This window comes from Otolemur garnettii, unplaced genomic scaffold (genome assembly GCF_000181295.1).
Source record: "Otolemur garnettii isolate 467f Iridium unplaced genomic scaffold, OtoGar3 scaffold00192, whole genome shotgun sequence".
In the NCBI taxonomy this organism is placed as follows: Eukaryota; Metazoa; Chordata; class Mammalia; order Primates; family Galagidae; genus Otolemur; species Otolemur garnettii.
Genome location: NW_003852587.1, coordinates 120,005 through 137,561, shown reverse-complemented (window position 1 = coordinate 137,561; position 17,557 = coordinate 120,005). Strand labels below are relative to the sequence as shown.

General features: G+C 38.1%; 1 protein-coding gene across 4 annotated transcripts in view; it reads left to right on the top strand.

Moving 5' to 3' along the window:
* Positions 1-17,557, top strand: part of CASK (calcium/calmodulin dependent serine protein kinase) — a 406,622-nt gene that overhangs the window by 300,521 nt on the left and 88,544 nt on the right. For all 4 annotated transcript variants that reach the window (XM_023507605.1, XM_003800989.2, XM_023507604.1 and 1 more), the window contains exon 11: positions 2,900-3,021. In XM_023507605.1, the coding sequence (XP_023363373.1) occupies positions 2,900-3,021 (122 nt within the window). The remainder of the gene's footprint in view (positions 1-2,899; positions 3,022-17,557) is intronic.

Below are 17,557 nucleotides of genomic sequence, written 5' to 3'. Positions count from 1 at the left end.
GATACTAGTAGACTTTATTAATACTAAAAGGCGGTTCATTAGTATTTTTATGATTGTAGTTTCATAAGTTCAGAAGTTTAGAACTGGCTTTAGTAATTTGATAAGCCTGGCCTTATTTAATTCTACTTTTGTTGACATGTTAGGATCAGGGTTTTAATGGGACATTTGAGACTAATGTCTTCACACTGTCTTTGCTTTCTAAGGTTTTAATAAGGCATGAAGAGAGAGTTAGCTTTTTTTTTTTTTTTTTTGAGACAGGAGCCTTAAGCTGTCCCCCTAGGTAGAGTGCTCACAGCAACCTCCAACTCCTGGGCTCAAGCGAGTCTCCTGCCTCAGCCTCCCGAGTAGCTGGGACCACAGGCGCCTGCCACAATGCCTGGCTATTTTTTTGTTGCAGCCGTCATGGTTGTTTGGCGGGCCCGGGCTGGATTCAAACCTGCCACCTTGGGTGTATGTGGCTGGCACCTTAGCTACTTGAGCCACAGGCGCCAAGCTGAGAGTTAGCTTTTGAACTTATTTCTAGATTTTTTTTTTATCTGCTCTGAAGAAATCAAAAATCCTGAGAAGAGCAGGTAGAAGGAAATGGATTACATAATAACATCTTCAAGAATAGCAAGGGAGATGAGGACTGATTTCTGCCTTGTATTTATTTTATCCTACTTAATATCTACTTAATGTTTTCAGTGAAAGAATACCACTAACCTGGGAACCATAATTATTCAAAATTAATAATTATCCATAGTTCCTTCAACAGATGAATGGTCAAACTGTGGTACACCCATACCATGGAATCCTACCAGTAATAAAAAGGAACAAACTATTCATACATGCAACAATCTGGATAAATCACCAGAGAATTAAGCTGGGTAGAAAAAGCGAATCCCAAAAGGTTACAAACTATTATTTCCATACTTAAAAAGAAAAAAATTATAGAAATGTAGAACAGACTAGTAGTTGCCAAGTATTAGGAGGAGATAGGTTGGGAGGTAAATGAATGTGGCTATAAAAAGGCAACATGAGGGATCCTTGTGGTAATAGAATGTTCTATAGCTTGACTCTATCAATGTCAACACCCAGAATGTGATATTGTACTACAGTTTTGCAAGATGTTACTTGACTATTAGAGGAAACTAGGTAAAAGTCAAATTTTAAAAAATAGCCACAGTAATTTCCACATGGATAGCCACACAATATGTGCCTTAATACCCAAAACTTTAACTTAACTAAATAGTGCTGCAAAAATCATCAGCTTATATAGCAATTTTTTATTTTTTGCTATTGTAGAAAAATTTGGAACATGAGGACAAGAACAGAATGAAATATAAATTGGACAGTGAAGATAACCACTATAATGCTCTTGGTGTATTTCATTCTTTTTTGCTTTTTTGCTTCTATTTTTTTCCTGAGTTTGTGTATGTTTTGTTTGTTTGTTTTTTATCATAGTTGGAAATACACAGTTTACACAGTTTTCCATTCCACTTTCTTGAATTCTATATCATGAAGATTTCCCTATGTCTTTAACATTCTTCAAAAACAGTTTTCATTTGGGCACATATTCCATTGTATAGATGTCCTAATTATGAGATTTATTTTCTATTTTGTATGCCAAATATCTTTATACATAAATCTTCTATTTTTTCCTTAAGGGAGGCTTTTGTAAATGCAATTACTAAATTGAAATTTATTTGATTTGCCCTATCAAAATGATTTGCCTTGAAATTTAATAAGGTATTTGGAAGTATCAGTCAGTATACCTACCCTTTGTCTTTTAAATGAGAAAGTCCTAACAATGTGATGGCTTACCATTTATAACCCTAGCACTCTAGGAGGAGGTCAGGAATTGAAGACCAGCCTGAGCTAAGCATACCCTGTCTCTACTAAGAATAAAAAAATTAGCCAGGCATGGATGTACCTGTCTCAGAAAAGGTGGCGGGGGTGCCTAACAAAATGACTTTGAAGACCAGCCTGAGCTAAGCGACATCCTGTCTCTACTAAGAATAGAAAAATTAACCAAACATGTGTACCTGTCTCAGAAAAGGGGGGGTGGTGCCTAACAAGATGACTTTGATTCTCTTGACTTTTTATATAAAGGGGGAAAAAAGGAACAAAGTGGAATTTTTGTTAACTGATGTTTGTGCCTTAAAAATCCTCAGAAGCATCCAGGCACAGTGCCTCACACCTGTAATCCTCGCATTCTCAGAGGCCAAGGCGGGTGGATTGATTGAGCTCATGAGTTCAAGACCAGCCTGAGCAAAAGCAAGACCCCCGTCTCTACTAAAAATAGAAAAACTGAGGCAAGAGGATCACTTGAGCCAAAGTTGGAAGCTGCCATGAGCTATGACGCCATGGCACTCTACCCCAGGAGACAGTTTGAGACCCTGTCTCAAAATAAATAAATAAATAATCCTCAGAAGCCTGTTTTAAGCAGCAAGAGCTCCCAGTTGAAGGTTTGTTCCTCATATCTACAGCTGGCTTTACTGTCAGTTCTTGATGGAATATACCTGGGTAAAAGGCCAAACTTGTTTCTATAATATTTCAAAACATCTTGGAGTCATGAAACCCATATTCTCTTTCTGACATAAAATTTACTGCACCAAGATCTTCTAGTAGTTTATTTATAATTGATGAATTTCCTTAATACAAATAAGGTAAGCTTCAGTTTACTTGGAAAAAATGAAGAGCACATGAATACATTGTTAAGAACATAACAATGTTATGTTAACACTGAAAATACTGTCCTTAAATGATATGAAACTAATTTAAATCTGTCTTTCAGTAAAGACACTAGCCTTGGAAGTTTTCATGTTCATTGTTCTTAAGTGTAAGGTTTAGGTTACAAAGTTTCGTTTGACATTGACTTTCTATACTGGGCTGTTTCTTTTCTGTTTGTCCCCCTTAGGAGCAGTCTCTCAAGTGCTGGACAGCCTGGAAGAGATTCACGCACTTACAGACTGCAGTGAGAAGGACCTAGATTTTCTACACAGTGTTTTCCAGGATCAGCATCTCCACACACTACTAGATGTAAGTCTATCTTTTGTTACTCTTTGTTTTTAATTAAATAATTAGCATATCTTTTTACTTTACATGAATTCCCAGATATCCATCATAAGAGTCCTTTTTCAATTGCCTTAAATCTTTGAGAAATGTAGAAAGTTAGCCATCATAGATTCATGATTGAAATAAAGTGTATACATAGGGTACAAATGCAATATACCATAGCAAGCCACAGTGGAAAAAAATGCAAGTATATTTATATTTATAAATTGTAAATATATAATGCATGTAAGTGGTATGTGACTTTTTTTAAAATAGTTTACTGCAGTATCTTTATTTCTATTGGAAGAAATAAAGTTTCTGTTGAGGAAATATAGTTTCCATTGAGGTTAGTTGTGATTACTTTTGATTACTACATTGTTTAAAAACATGCCTTAAGTATGAGCATAGGAGAGAGAAAAGCAAATATACTTGGAATGGGCTGTATTCCCACACATACTTCACATTTAACATTGCTTGGTTTTGTAGACACATTGCCTTAAAACATAAGTATCTATTCCACCATTAGATATGATAGGCTCCACTGACAGCAGATTGGGTTACAAAGAAAAAAACAGAAGCTAGTTGTTCACATCTGCCTTCATTTCAGTCACATTTTAAATAAAATACATTTTTTTCTGAGACAGAGTCTCACTATGCCACCCTCGGTAGAGTACTATGATGTCACAGCTCACAGCAACTTTAAACTCTTAGGCTTAAGTGATTCTCTTTCCAGGCACCCACCACAAGGCCCAGCTATTTTCTTGTTGCAGTTGTCATTGTTGTTTAGCTGGCCTGGGCCAGGCTCGAACCCGCCACCCTCAGTGCATGTGGCTGGTGCTGTAACCACTGTGCTACAAGCACAGAGCCTAAAATATGGTGGGTTTTTTGTTTGTTTTTTGAGACAGACTGTCAAGCTGTCACCCTGGGTAGAGTGCTATGGCATCACAGCTCACAGCAACCTCAAATTCTTGGGCTTAAGCGATTATCTTGTCTCAGCTTCCCAAGTGGCTGGGACTACTGCCACAACACCTGGCTGTTTTGTTTTGGTTGCAGTTGTCATTGTTGTTTAGCTGGCCTGGGCCGGGTTCGAACCCGCCAGCCTCAGTGTATGTGGCTAGCAGCCTACTGACTGAGCTACTGGTGCCACCTAAAATATGTTTTTTTCTTAGAGAATTTGGTTCACTTCAGCAGTGAAAACTCTTGGGTGGTTCTTCTGGTATTAGTATATATTTATGTTTTTGCAAGAAAATCCTTCCCTTAATAAGAGACCAATATTTGCTTTGGGGTACCTAGAACTGTTTGGTACTGAGTAATTCACCACATGATGTAAATGAAACTAAAACAAAATTTCCCAAAATATATTTTACAGAATATTGCTCTGGAAGGTAGTGATGGGTGTTACCATGATAAGAAGGAGAAGTAGATCTTAAATTTGTTATTTAAATTATTTAACTAAATAAATTTGGAAATGCTACATTCTTTAGTTTCTTTAAACAGACGCACAATGAACATTAGCTCTGAGATGATCTAAAACAAAGAAAAGTGTTTAACAGCATCTCTCAAACTAATATGGACATAGAACTTTTATTCACAATCCTGTAATGTTCTGTTTTTGATAAGGACCAGCTTGGGAAAAGCTAAGCTAAAAGTGTTTCTTGTGTGATATTGTGGCTTCATGCTAAATGTAGTCATAGGTATTTAACAGTTACCTCTTTCCCTAAATTTGGCCAAATCAGATTAATCATTGGATTTTTGTAAGAAGTTTGGCTTTTTTATTCAGTGTACATATTAATCAGGGCCAACGAACTGTTGTAACATGTGATCCTAAGATTTAAGTGGCTTAACAGAATGAAAGTTTATTTCTTGCTCACCTCACACTCCGAGATCTTAACCACACAGTCATTCAGGGACCCAGGCCTCTTCCACTGTGTGGCTCTGCTGTCTCCCAGGGTCTTAGCATCCTTTGCACCTAGCCAACATATAAAAGAAGAATATGAGAATCTTGCCAGGGTTGAGGTTGGAAATGGGCTGTATCACTTTGTCCACATTCTTTCTTAGCAAGTACTAGCCACATGCCTACCTGGATGCAAGAGAGCTGGGAAATACAGTTTAGAAATATGTTCAAGAAGACAAGGAATTGGGTGTTCTCTTTAATGCAGCGGTTCTCAACCTGTGGGTTACAACCCCTTTGTAACAATGACAATACATCGCGGCATTAGGAAGGTTGAGAAACACCGCTTTAGTGTAATTTATCTTAAGTAATTTGAGGTCATTTCAGATTATATTTATTTCAAATAACTATTACTTTCCTTGACCATTAAAAACCCTTCAAATTCATTCAACACATATTCTGTGGATAGCTTAAAGCATTCTAGTATCATGATCTTCTTCACTATCCTTATTATGATTATTATTGTTATTACATGTTATTTAAATCAGAACTTGACCTCTAATCATTGGCTATTTAAATATCTGTTGTTCATTATCATTGTTTCATATGTAATTGTGAATTTCCCACAGAAGTCATACTCTTTTTTTTTTTTTGGAGACAGAGCCTCAAGCTGTCCCCCTGGGTAGAGTGCCGTGGCATTACAGCTCACAGCAACCTCCAACTCCTGGGCTCAAGCGAGTCTCCTGCCTCTGCCTCCCAAGTAGCTGGGACCACAGGCGCCCGCCACAATGCCCAGCTATTTTTTGGTTGCAGCCGTTATTGTTGTTTGGCGGGTACCGGGCTCGGGATTCAAACCCGCCACCTTAGGTGTACGTGGCTGGCGCCTTAGCCGGTTGAGCTATAGGCGCCGAGCCAGAAGTCATACTCTTTACTAGAACTTGTGGAGTATTCGGAAGAAGATGTGGCAGTGTGTAGACATTTTGCTGACTTCATGTAGTCAATGGTTAGGTCATTGCTGAGTAGATTTACCGACCTTCTTCATATCAAGGACTTTGTATAATTTAAAGGCTCAGAAAAGCCCTAATTGGTTTTCTAAGTTGTATTTTTCTTACAAATGTAACAAGGTATCTGAGCATACCAGATTCAGGGGAGGCTACAGGGGAGATGCAGGAACATTACTGGTTTGTACACAGAGGAACAGCTATTCAGACACAAATTGAACTTTCACTCAGCCAGGCTGCCACTTATTCCTCAATGCTAAACTTCTCGGACCTCACTTGAAACATTCATTTGGAATAACTACTGTTTTGGTTGGTGGACAATGTCACAATGTCAGAAGAGATTCATGGATTTTAATGAGGGCAAACAAATTTAAATTTTCTTTGCACTCTTTTACATTATAAACCTAAAGAAGTATCTGTATTGTCAGCATCTGCTCTGTCAGTGCAACTCAATTTGAAGAGGAATATTAGACTGAACATGGACCATGCCCATTAAAAATATGTAGTATTTCCAAATTTTAGAGGCAGGAACTACCCCTGAACCCCAGAACTCTCCTGAAATGACTATGAAGCCAAGCCCTCTGCAGTGTTTGAATGCATGTGGTTCTGAATCTTCAAACTCAGGCATTTCTTTCTTTCTTCTTCTTCTTTTTTAAGACAGTCTTGAGTGCTGTGGCATCAGCCTAGCTCACAACAAACTCAAACTTCTAGGTTCAAGTGTTCCTCCTGCCTCAGCCTCCTGAGTAGCTCAGACTACACGTGCCCACCACAATGCACAGCTAATTTTTTTTCTATTTTTAGTTGAGATGGAGGTCTCTCACTCAGGGTAGTCCTGAACTCCTGAGCTCAAGGGATGGATCCTCCCTCTTTGGCCTGCCAGAATGCTAGGATTACAGGCATAAGCCACCATGTCCAGTCTTGAGATGTTTGTTAATGAAAATTTAATAATCATGAATGACATAAACCATCATTAGAATGTACCCTCATACTCTATGTCCCATAAATAAGGCTTATTAAGCTTATTTCACAACTAACAGACTACATTTTAATAACATAATCAATGAAGAATCCACATAACAGCTGTATAGAAAAATCTAGTCATTTAAATTTTTTTTGAATACTTATGGTATGCATAAAAAAGGAACATGGCCATGACCAATTCTTAAGGAGAAGCTTTTACAATCTTAAGCAAAAAGAATAAATCTGAAGGTATTACATTCCACACTTTTTTTTTTTTTTTTTTGGAGACAGAATCTGACTTTGTCGCCTTTGGTAGAGTGCTGTGATGTCACAGCTCATAGCAACCTCAAACTCTTGGGCTTAAGTGATTCTCTTGCCTCAGCCTCTCAAGTAGCTGGGACTACAGGCACCTGCCACCAATGCCCAGTTTTTTTTTTGGAGACAGAGTCTCACTATGTCACCCTCAATAGAGTGCCATGGCATCACAGCAACCTCAAACTCTTGGACTGAAGCAATTCTCTTGAGACTACAGGTGCCCACCACAACCCCCAGCTATTTTTTGTTGCAGTTGTCATTGTTGTTTAGTTGGCCTGGGTCAGGTTTCAACCCACCACTCTCAGTGTATGTAGCTGGCACCATAACCAGTGTGCCACAGGCACCAAGCCAATGCCCAGCTACTTTTTTAGAGGCAAGATCTCGCTCTTGCTCAGGCTGGTCTCAAACCTGTGAACTCAGGCAATCTACCTGCCTTGGCCTCCCAAATCCTGGGATTACAGTTGTAAGCCCCCAAACCCGACTCCACCTTCTAATTATACTGAGAGGCTGTATAATTAGAAGCAGCATGGTACTAGTATAAAAGTAGAGATATAGGCCAATGGAACAGAACTCAGAAATAAAACCATTTACCTACAATCAATTGATCTTTGACAAGGTAGATGACAACATACACTGTAGAAAGGAAGCCTTATTCAATAAATGGTGGTAGGAAAACAAGATCGCCACATCCAGAAAAATGAAATAGGATCCTATCTCTTAGCATGTACAAAAATTAATTCACAATGGATAAAAGATTTAAATTTAAGGCATGAAACCATAAAATTTTAGAAGAAAACATAGGAAAAACTCTTCTAGACATCAGCCTAGGCAAACAATTTATGACTAAGACCCAAAGGTAAATATGACAAAGAAATAAATGTGAGTTAATTAAATAAAAAGCATCTGCACAGCAAAAAAAATAGTCAGCAGAATAAATGGACACCCTACAGAATGAGAGAAAGTATTCACAAACTATGTATCTGACAAAGGGCTAATATCCAGGATCTTAAAAAGTACTCAAACAAATCAACAAGAAAAAAAGGAACAACTCTATTAAAAAAGTGGGCAAAACAACATGAACAGAAGTTTTTCAAAAGAAGATAGATAGGCTCAGCACCTGTGGCTCAAGCGGCTAAGGCGCCAGCCATATACACCTAAGATGGTGGGTTCGAATCCAGCCTGGGCCTGCCAAACAACGATGATGGCTGCAACCAAAAAAAAAAAAAAAAAAGCCAGGCATTGTGGTGGGTGCCTGTGGTCCCAGCTACTACTGTGGAGGCAGAGGCAGGAGACTCGCTTGAGCCCAGGAGTTGCTGTGAGTTGTGATGCCACGGCACTCTACCCAGGGGGACAGCTTAAGGCCCTGTCAAAAAAAAAAAAGAAGAAGACAAATGGCCAAGAAATGTGAAAAAATGCTCAACATCACGGAAATGCAAATTAAAACCATAATGAGATACTACCTTATCCCTGTTGAAAATGGTCATTGATTTAAAAGTCCAAAAACAAAAGATGCTGGCATAGATGCAGAGAGAAAGGAATGCTTATACATTATTGGTGGGACTGCAAATTAGTACAACTGCTATGGAAAACAGTATGGCGGGCCCTCAAAGAAATACATGTAGATGTTCCATTGGATCCAGCAATCCCACTACTGAGTATCCAAAGGGAAAAAAGTCATTTTATTAAAAAGACAGCTACACTCAAAAGTCTATTGCAGCACAATTCACAATTGCAAAGATGTGGAATCAACCTAACTGTCCATCAATTCATGAGTAGATTAAAAAAATGTACTAGTAAGAAAATGTAAATAGTACATGGTGTACTATTTAGCCATAAAAAGGAATGAAATAATGTCTTTTGCAGCAACTTGGAAGCTCTAGCACTGAATAGAGCTGGAGACCATTATCCTAAGTAGGAATCGAAAGACAAACACCACATGTACTAATAATTGGGAGCTAAATGGTGGGCACACATGGGCACAAAGACATATGAAGGACATTGGAAAACAAGAAGGGGAAAGGATAAAAGGGTATAAGTGGTAAAAACTTACCTATTGGGTACAATGGACACTATTCAAGTGATGGGCACACTAAAAGCCCCAACTTGAGCATTATACAAGGTATCCATGTAGTAAAAACAAGTGTGCCCCCTTAATATTTTGAAATATAAAAAATTAAAAAAAATTTTTTTTGAGACAAAGTTTCACTTTGTTGCCCTCGGTAGCGTGCTTTAGTGTTATAGCTCACAGCAACCTCAAACTCTTGGGCTCAAATGATTCTCTTGCCTCAGCCTCCCAAGTAGCTGGGACTACAGACACCTGCCAAAACACCCACCTGGCTATTTTTAGAGACAGAGTCTTGCTCTAGCTCAGGCAGGTCTTGAACTTGTAAGTTCAGGCAATCCATCTGCCTCAGCCCGCCAAGTGCTGGCATTACAGGCATGAGCCACCACACCCAGCAAAACAAAATAATTTTTAAAAAGCTTTCAAACATTTTTCTTGCTTCTCATGTGCCATATGCCATGGTTAATTTTGGACTTTCTATTTTACAGAATCAAAATGGATTCATTTTAAGGATTCTAAGTAATGATACCCAGTGGTATAGTTTTGTGGACCATGGATTAATTAAGGTTACTTAATCCCACTGAGCCATTTTATAAATTATCTTTATTATATTTATGTTACTCCTGTTAATTCATCAACACTCTAAATTCCTAAATTTGAAGCCTAATTTTAAAGCTGACAGAAAGAAGCAGGATTGAGTTCCTAAGGATGACTAAAGATTATCTAGGACTTCACTTTTTCTAGTCATGCTTTCAAAATAATAACAAGCTCAAAATTCAAAGACGCATTATTAGAATTTAGAGGAAACAAAACTACTGCCAGGTTCAAATAATTTACATTAAAATGGAGAAATTTTAAAAAATGGAGAAATACTCTGGTTCTTTTGAGGAAGAAATGCTTTCTGAATTCTGGTAAAACACATTTAGTTTCATATGAAGTTAGAAATGGATCCAGAAATCTCTAAATATTTGCTGTCCAGCCAGTTCCACCCTAGGGCTAACCCTAATCCAATATGCCCTTATCTTAATTAATTATACCTATAAGATACCTATCTGGATAAGGTGACATTCTGAGGTTCTAGGTAGACTTGAAATTGCGGGGGTGGGCATATAGGGGTTGTGGGTGCTTATTCAACCTAGTAGAGCACGGAAAACTGATTTAACCCTGAATTAATTCTTTAGGTATGACTGCAAATTACATAAGTCTAATATAAAATAATGAAATGTAATCCTGTCATTCATTGATTAGCCTTTCTTGAGAATTTGTCTTAAGTGTTACTTATGTCTTTTAATATTTTGAATTAGTTGTAGGCTAGAATTTATGTGTGACACATTGGATGGTCAGTAGATGGATGAGTTTTTTTTTTTTAATTGAGCCAGAGTCTTACTTTGTGCCCTTAATAGAGTGCTATGGTGTCATAGCTCACAGCAGCTTCAAACTCCTGGGTACAAGCACCTGCCACAATGCCCAGCTATTTTTTTGTTGTTTAGCAGGCCTAGGCTAGGTTCAAACCACCAGCCCCAGAACATGTAGCTGTTGCCCTAACCACTGAGCTACAAGCGCCCAGCCTTTTCTTTATTTTTAGACAGTCTCATTTTGTCGCCCTTGGTAGAGTGCTATGGTGTCATAGCTCATAGCAACCTCAAACTCTTGGGCTCAAGCGATTCTCTTGCCTCAGCCTCCAGAGTGATAGGATCAAACCCCGCCCAAATAGGGTGGACCTGCCTAAAAGAATCAACCCCTTGCCCTCTCCCACGAGATGTCCCACCTAAGAAAGGTGAATGGGTCAACCCCCTACCCTACACCACAAGATGTTCCATCTGGGAAAGGTAAATGGGCCAAGCACCACCCTCCCAACAGACGTCCAACCCAGGAAAGGGAATGTCCCAACCCCTTCCTTACTAACCTTTAAAATCCCCCTCCATCTTGACCCACGTGCTGACTTCCTTCTCAAACTCAGTTTATCCTCATCAGGGTGGAATAAAGGCCATGGTTGCCCACACAGAGCCTGGATCCTGTTTTCCTTTCATCTCTTGTCTTGAAACAATCTCTTATTTTTGGTCTTTGACCTCTCACTGAGTAGCTGGGACTACAAGTGCCTGGCACAATGCCCAGCTACTTTGTTAGAGACCAGGTCTCACTCTAGCTCAGGTTGGTCTTGAACCCCTGAGTTCAGGCAATCCACCTACCTTGGCCTCCCAGAGTGCCAGGATTACAGGAGTGAGCCACCACACCTAGCCAATGGATGAGTTTTTGATGAACTGAAAAACTAAAAGATTTTTCACGTTAAAAGCATTTCACAAGTAATATTTGGTAATAGTTCTGTCTTCTCAATTTCTCGTAGAAATTGTCCTATTACAGAATAAATGTTTAGTTTGTAAGTTAACAGTATTTCAAAACATTGCTAAATGACACATTTTCTCTTTCTGCCAAACTTTGACAACTAACTTTTGAACATTCATTCCCCATCTGTCAAACCTCTGGTACATACATACTGCTGTTCTTATAATAAATGTGATACCCCACCTAAAATTAAGATTATTTTTGTGGGAAGTCTTAAAATTTTTCTCTAAAAAATATAATCAGTGATTAGTTAATAAAGGAATTTATTAATAAATTAAAAATAGGCTGTGTATGGTAGCTCATGCCTATAATCTTAGCACTCTGGGAGGCTAAAGTGAGTGGATCCCTTGGGCTCAGGAGATCAAGACCAGCCCAAGCAAGAGTGAGACCTCGTCTCTACTAAAAATAGGAACACTAGCCCAGCCATGTGGTGAGCTCCTGTAGTCCCAGCTACTTGGAGGCTGAGGGAAAGGACCACTTGAGGACCAAGAGTTTGAGATTGCTATGAGCTGGGATGACGCCAGGACACTCTAGCTGGGACAACAGAGTGAGTCTCTTGTCTCCAAAAAATTAAAAATAAAAAATAAACTGTAGTAGCTATTTAGTTTAGAAGTCTTTATGATATTAATTTTAAGTAGACTTTTATAATAAATGTAATAATATTTTAAAATATTGCACTAGAAATAAATTGGTGTTTGGAATCCTTTACATTTTGTATGGCTGACATCTTTATTATAAATTTTTTACTATTTAGTGAGAGATAGTTTTTCCATCTGGCTTGGAGTTAGCACTAGAAAACTACAACTCTTGATTTACTGTTTTGCTTTTTTGAGATGACATTAAATTAGTAGTCATATTTAGAAAGGCATATTTTTAGAACCTATAAGTTTCCTAAAGGGAAAATAATGGAACTTGTAAAATAATCTGGTGATAATGTTTTTGAGCAATTTGAGGTCTGAGAAATAAGTTAAATACATTGTTCAAAGCGATTGCCTTTCAAGAAATACCAAAGCTAAGTTTCCTGTGAATTTTGTAGTTCAGTCAATTTGCATTTAAGTATCTAGAATAATAAAACCTATCTGAGGACCTTCAGAGGATGAGCAACTGGTAACTTCTCAGGGTCCATCCAGTCTTAAGAGACAGCTTTGGCAAATATGAAACCATCTGCGTACTAGGTCCCTACCTAGTGGTGGGGGTCTTTGTGCTACTTACCTCCTGGGGCTGTAGATTGAAGTGCACTGCTGCTCACTTTTAGTTTCAGGGTCTCTCATTCCACTGTCTCTAACTCGATGTGCAAAAACTCCCATATCTCTTAACATTGGCATTTTGAAGTATTAGTTATTAGTGAGAAAGCACTGTGTGAAACAAAATACATGACAGCTAGAAGTATCACATTTGGTGAATATTTTCAAAGTACTTTTTCTTCTTTCTTAATGTAGATATTAAGCTTAGGAGGAGAAAAAAGCTACTAAGCATATGGTCCTTTGTTAAGCAGCAATAGAAAACGAATTCAACCAGAAACAAAACAAGGATTGTGTGCTCTCACCACTATTTGACATTGTATTGGAGGCTCTGGCCAGTGCAATTAAAATAACAAAAGGAATTTTAAGGCATAAGGATTAGAAAGGAAGAAGTAAAATCATCCTCTCCCAGAGATGTTATCTTGCATGTAGAAAATTCTAAGGAATTTACAGAACATCTGCTAGAACTAATAGGCAAGTTTAGCAAGGTCACAGGATATAAGATCAATATACACAAATTACCTGTATTTCTGTATATGAACAACAGATGATCTGAAAATAGAATTAAAGAAATATTCACAACATCATAAAAAAGAAGAAAGTACTTGAGTAAATTGAACAAAAGAAGTATAGGACTTGTACAATGAAACTACAAAAAACTGCTGAAAGATCAATTAAACAAATAGAAAGATATATTTTGATGGATTATAGAACTCAGTATTGCTAAGATAGTAATTTTCTCCATATTGATCTCTAGATTGAGGTCAATCTTTATCAATATCCCAGCAGGACTTCTGTGCAAGTTCACAAGGTGATCCTAAAATTTATATGGAAATTCCAAAACAATTTTGTAAAAGAAAAAGGTTGGGTGATTAATTTCAAAATTCAATATCGGGGGCCAGGCATGACTCATGCTTATAATCCTAGCACTTTGGGAGGTTGAGATGGGAAGACTGCTTGAGGCCAAGAATTTAAGACCAGCCTCGGCAAGAGCATGACCCCCATCTCTAGAAAAAATAGAAAAGTTAGACTGATGTGGTAGTAGGTGCCTATAGTTCCAGCTTCTAGGAAGGCTGAGGCAGGAGGATCCCTTGAGCCCAGGAGTTTAAGGTTGCTGTGAGCTATGTTGACACCACTGCACTCTAGCCTGAGTGACAGAGCAAGACCCTGTCTCAAAATAAATAAGTAAATAAATGAATAAATCTTAACATAAAACTATAGCAATCAAAATAGTATAGTCTTGGTATAAAGATAAACATGGAACAATAGAAGAGAATAGAGTGCAGAACTAAACTCTCACATTTATGATCAATTTATTTTCAACAAGGTTGCTAAGGTAATTTCATGGGAAAGGCATAGTCTATTACCCTGAGTTAGGCAAAGAGTTCTTAGATACAACACATGGGAATTTGGGAGGACTAAGAAAATCTTCAAATCTGGATTAAGATGGTGGTTGTACAAAGGGATAAATTTATTAAAAATCATCAAACTGTACACTTGTAACAGGTTAAGCTGTTTATAAATGATACTTCAACAAAGCTTTCAAACGTAAAAGAAAATGAAAGCAAGTAATGTATTAACCTTTTTTTTTTTTTTTTTTTGAGACAGAGTCTCACTATGTCGCCCTTGGTAGATTACTATGTTATCACAGCTCACAGCAACCTCCAACTCTTGGGGCTTAAGCGATTCTCTTGCCTCAGCCTCCCAAGTAGCTGGGATTACAGGTGCCCGCCACAAGGCCCGGCTATTTTTTTGTTGTTGCAGTTGTCACTGTTGTTTTAGCTGGCTGGGGCTGAGTTGGAACCTGCCAGCCTCGGTGTATGTGGCTGGCGCCCTACCCACTGAGCTAAAGCACCACCCCAACCATTTTACCCTTTTTGTAAGACAAAGCATTGTTGGACTTTTCCTTTGGTGTGCTATGGATTCTAGTTTACTGTGGATGGCATAGTACCATTTGTAATGCATTGCACCCCTTCAACAACAATTCCAGTGCCTTCTGGCCTTGTCCCTGTGTCCTAACACCAGTATAACAAAGCTAAGCTGCCTGCTCTCTGCAGTGCCCAAGGCTCCACTAGGGGATCATCTCAGTAGATTTCACAGGGCTATTATACTAAATTAAAATTCAGCCTCGTGGCTAAGAATTTACCATTAATTCTACAGACTCAAAAATACTAAATGTTTTTTTTTTTCCTCCCAAGAATCGTTATATTAACCAATGTGTATTTGTACTTTATGGAAAAAGTCCAAATTGTGTTTATTGTTTGAAAATGTTATGAAATACATAATTGTGTGTGTATATATATATATATTTTTTTTTTTTTTTTTGAGACAGAGCCTCAAGCTGTTGCCCTGGGCAGAGTGTCGTGGCGTTACAGCAACCTCTAACTCCTGGGCTTAAGCGATTCTCTTACCTCAGCCTCCTAAATAGCTGGGACTATAGGCTCCTGCCACAACACCTGGCTATTTTTTGGTTGTAGTTGTCGTTGTTGTTTGGCAGGCCCAGGCTGGATTTGAACCCACCAGCTCTGGTGTATATAGCTGGAACCTTAGCTGCTTAAGCTACAGGCACCGAGCCAATTGTATGTATTTTTCAATAAGGATAATACCTTCCCAGAGCAACTGGTTCATTTCTTCCACATTCAAATACATATTTGCTATTTCCAAAAGTTCACAGCGTTTTGGCACATTTTAAAACATAATATCAATTTTTTTTGGTCTTTTTTATCGTAGTAAAATATATATAACATAAAATTTGCCATTTTTAAATACACAGTTCTGGGCCAGATGTGGTGGCTCATGCCTGTAATCTTAGCACTCTGGGAGGCCAAGGCAGGTCACTTCTGCTCAGGAGTTCAAGACCAGCCTGTCAAGACCAGCCTGAACAAAAGCGAGACCCTATCTCTAGAAATAGCCAAATGTTGTAGCAGGCACCTGTAATCCCAGCTACCTGGGAGGTTAAGGCAAGAGAATCACTTGAGCCCAATAAATTTGAGGTTGCTGTGAGCTATGATGCCATGGCACTTTACTGAGGGCAACAAAGTTAGACTCTGTCTCAAAAATAAACAAACAGTTCTGGTGTGTTCCCACTTAATGGGCACAATGTAAGGGTATATGACACACTTCCTGGGTGAATGACACAACTACAAAAGGGACACTACATGACAAATGCAAACATTGTAACCTAATTGTTTATACCCTCACACTAATCTGAAATAAAAAAGATATATATATATATATACACACACATATACATACACACACACACACAGTTCAATGGCATTAAATACTTTCACATAGTTGTACAACCTCACCACCATCCATCTCCAGAGCTTTCATCTTCCACAACTAAATCTCTGTACCCGTTAAATACTGATTCCCCAATCTCTTCTCTCCTTAGTCCCTAAAAACCACCATTCTACTTTCTGTCTCTATGAATTGACTACTCCATATAGGTGGGATCATACAGTATTTGTTATTTTGTGCCTAGCTTATTTTATTTAGCGTAATATCTTCAAGGTTCATCCATGTTGTCGCATTTGTCACAGTTTCCTTTCTTTTTAAGGCTGAATAATATTCCCCTGTATGCATATACCACATTTTGTATGTTTATTCATCTAATATTGATGTTTTATGGTAGATAATTTTATAATAGGGGAAAACAAATTCTCTGAACAAGTCTGTTCACTAGTAGAGAATTCTGCCTTAGTTTTATCTCATCATACAATTACTCTTTCTGGGTCCTAAGTGAGCTCCTATGTCATATATCTTTATAAAAGGAATATGTGGCTTTAACTGAAAATATTACTGACTACCAGAGTCCCTCCTGTTCTTTTATGTGTTCAGACAAATAATTTCTTAAAACAGGGTTTGGAACTTACCCTAGAATACCAAGAATAATGAATCAGCTTGTCCTGAATACCAGTGTTACCCACTGAGTGACATTCTCTTTTTATGGCACCATAGTCAACTTCACCAGAACCCAAATGAATTTTCAAAAAAGCCTCTAAAGTGCAACAAGTACTGATTCTTCTTTATGCTATTCTCAAGGCGAAAAGGGGTTTCTCCCTCAGAAGGAATGTGATATTCTCAGTTAAAGAATGTTTGATGGGGTAGTTTGCAGTTTTCACAATTCAAGAACATAACTGCTTTCTTCTCCTGTGACCCTTCAAAAATTATCTCATAATAATGCTTCTGCCAAGCTGCCTTTGTGTTGTTGTCTTTTTTTTTTTTTTTTTTTGGTTGTAGTTGTCATTATTGTTTGGCAGGCCTGGGCTGGATTCAAACCTGCCAGCTCTGGTGTATATGCTGGCACCCTAGCCTCTGAGCTACAGGAGCCAAGCCTGTGTTGTTGTCTTTTAACTTTTCCCACCAGAAATTTATTTTTGCTATAGCTATTTGTATAAATGCCTAGTGTTTATCTATGCAAAATAAAAATACTACCAGAAGCCAAAAGTAATTAAATAAAATAACTATCATTGTATATCCTTAAGAAGAACACAGGCTAGGAAATGGAATTTTTAACAGTGTTTATAAAAGAAGGAAATTTATATCATAGTGAAAATTTTTCACAATTGGGCAAGCTCTTGTATTTGGTATTAAAAGGTGCCTTATTTTTTTTTTTTTTTTTGAGACAGAGCCTCAAGCTGTCCCCCTGGGTAGAGTGCCATAGCATCATAGCTCACAGCAACCTCTAACTCCTGGGCTCAAG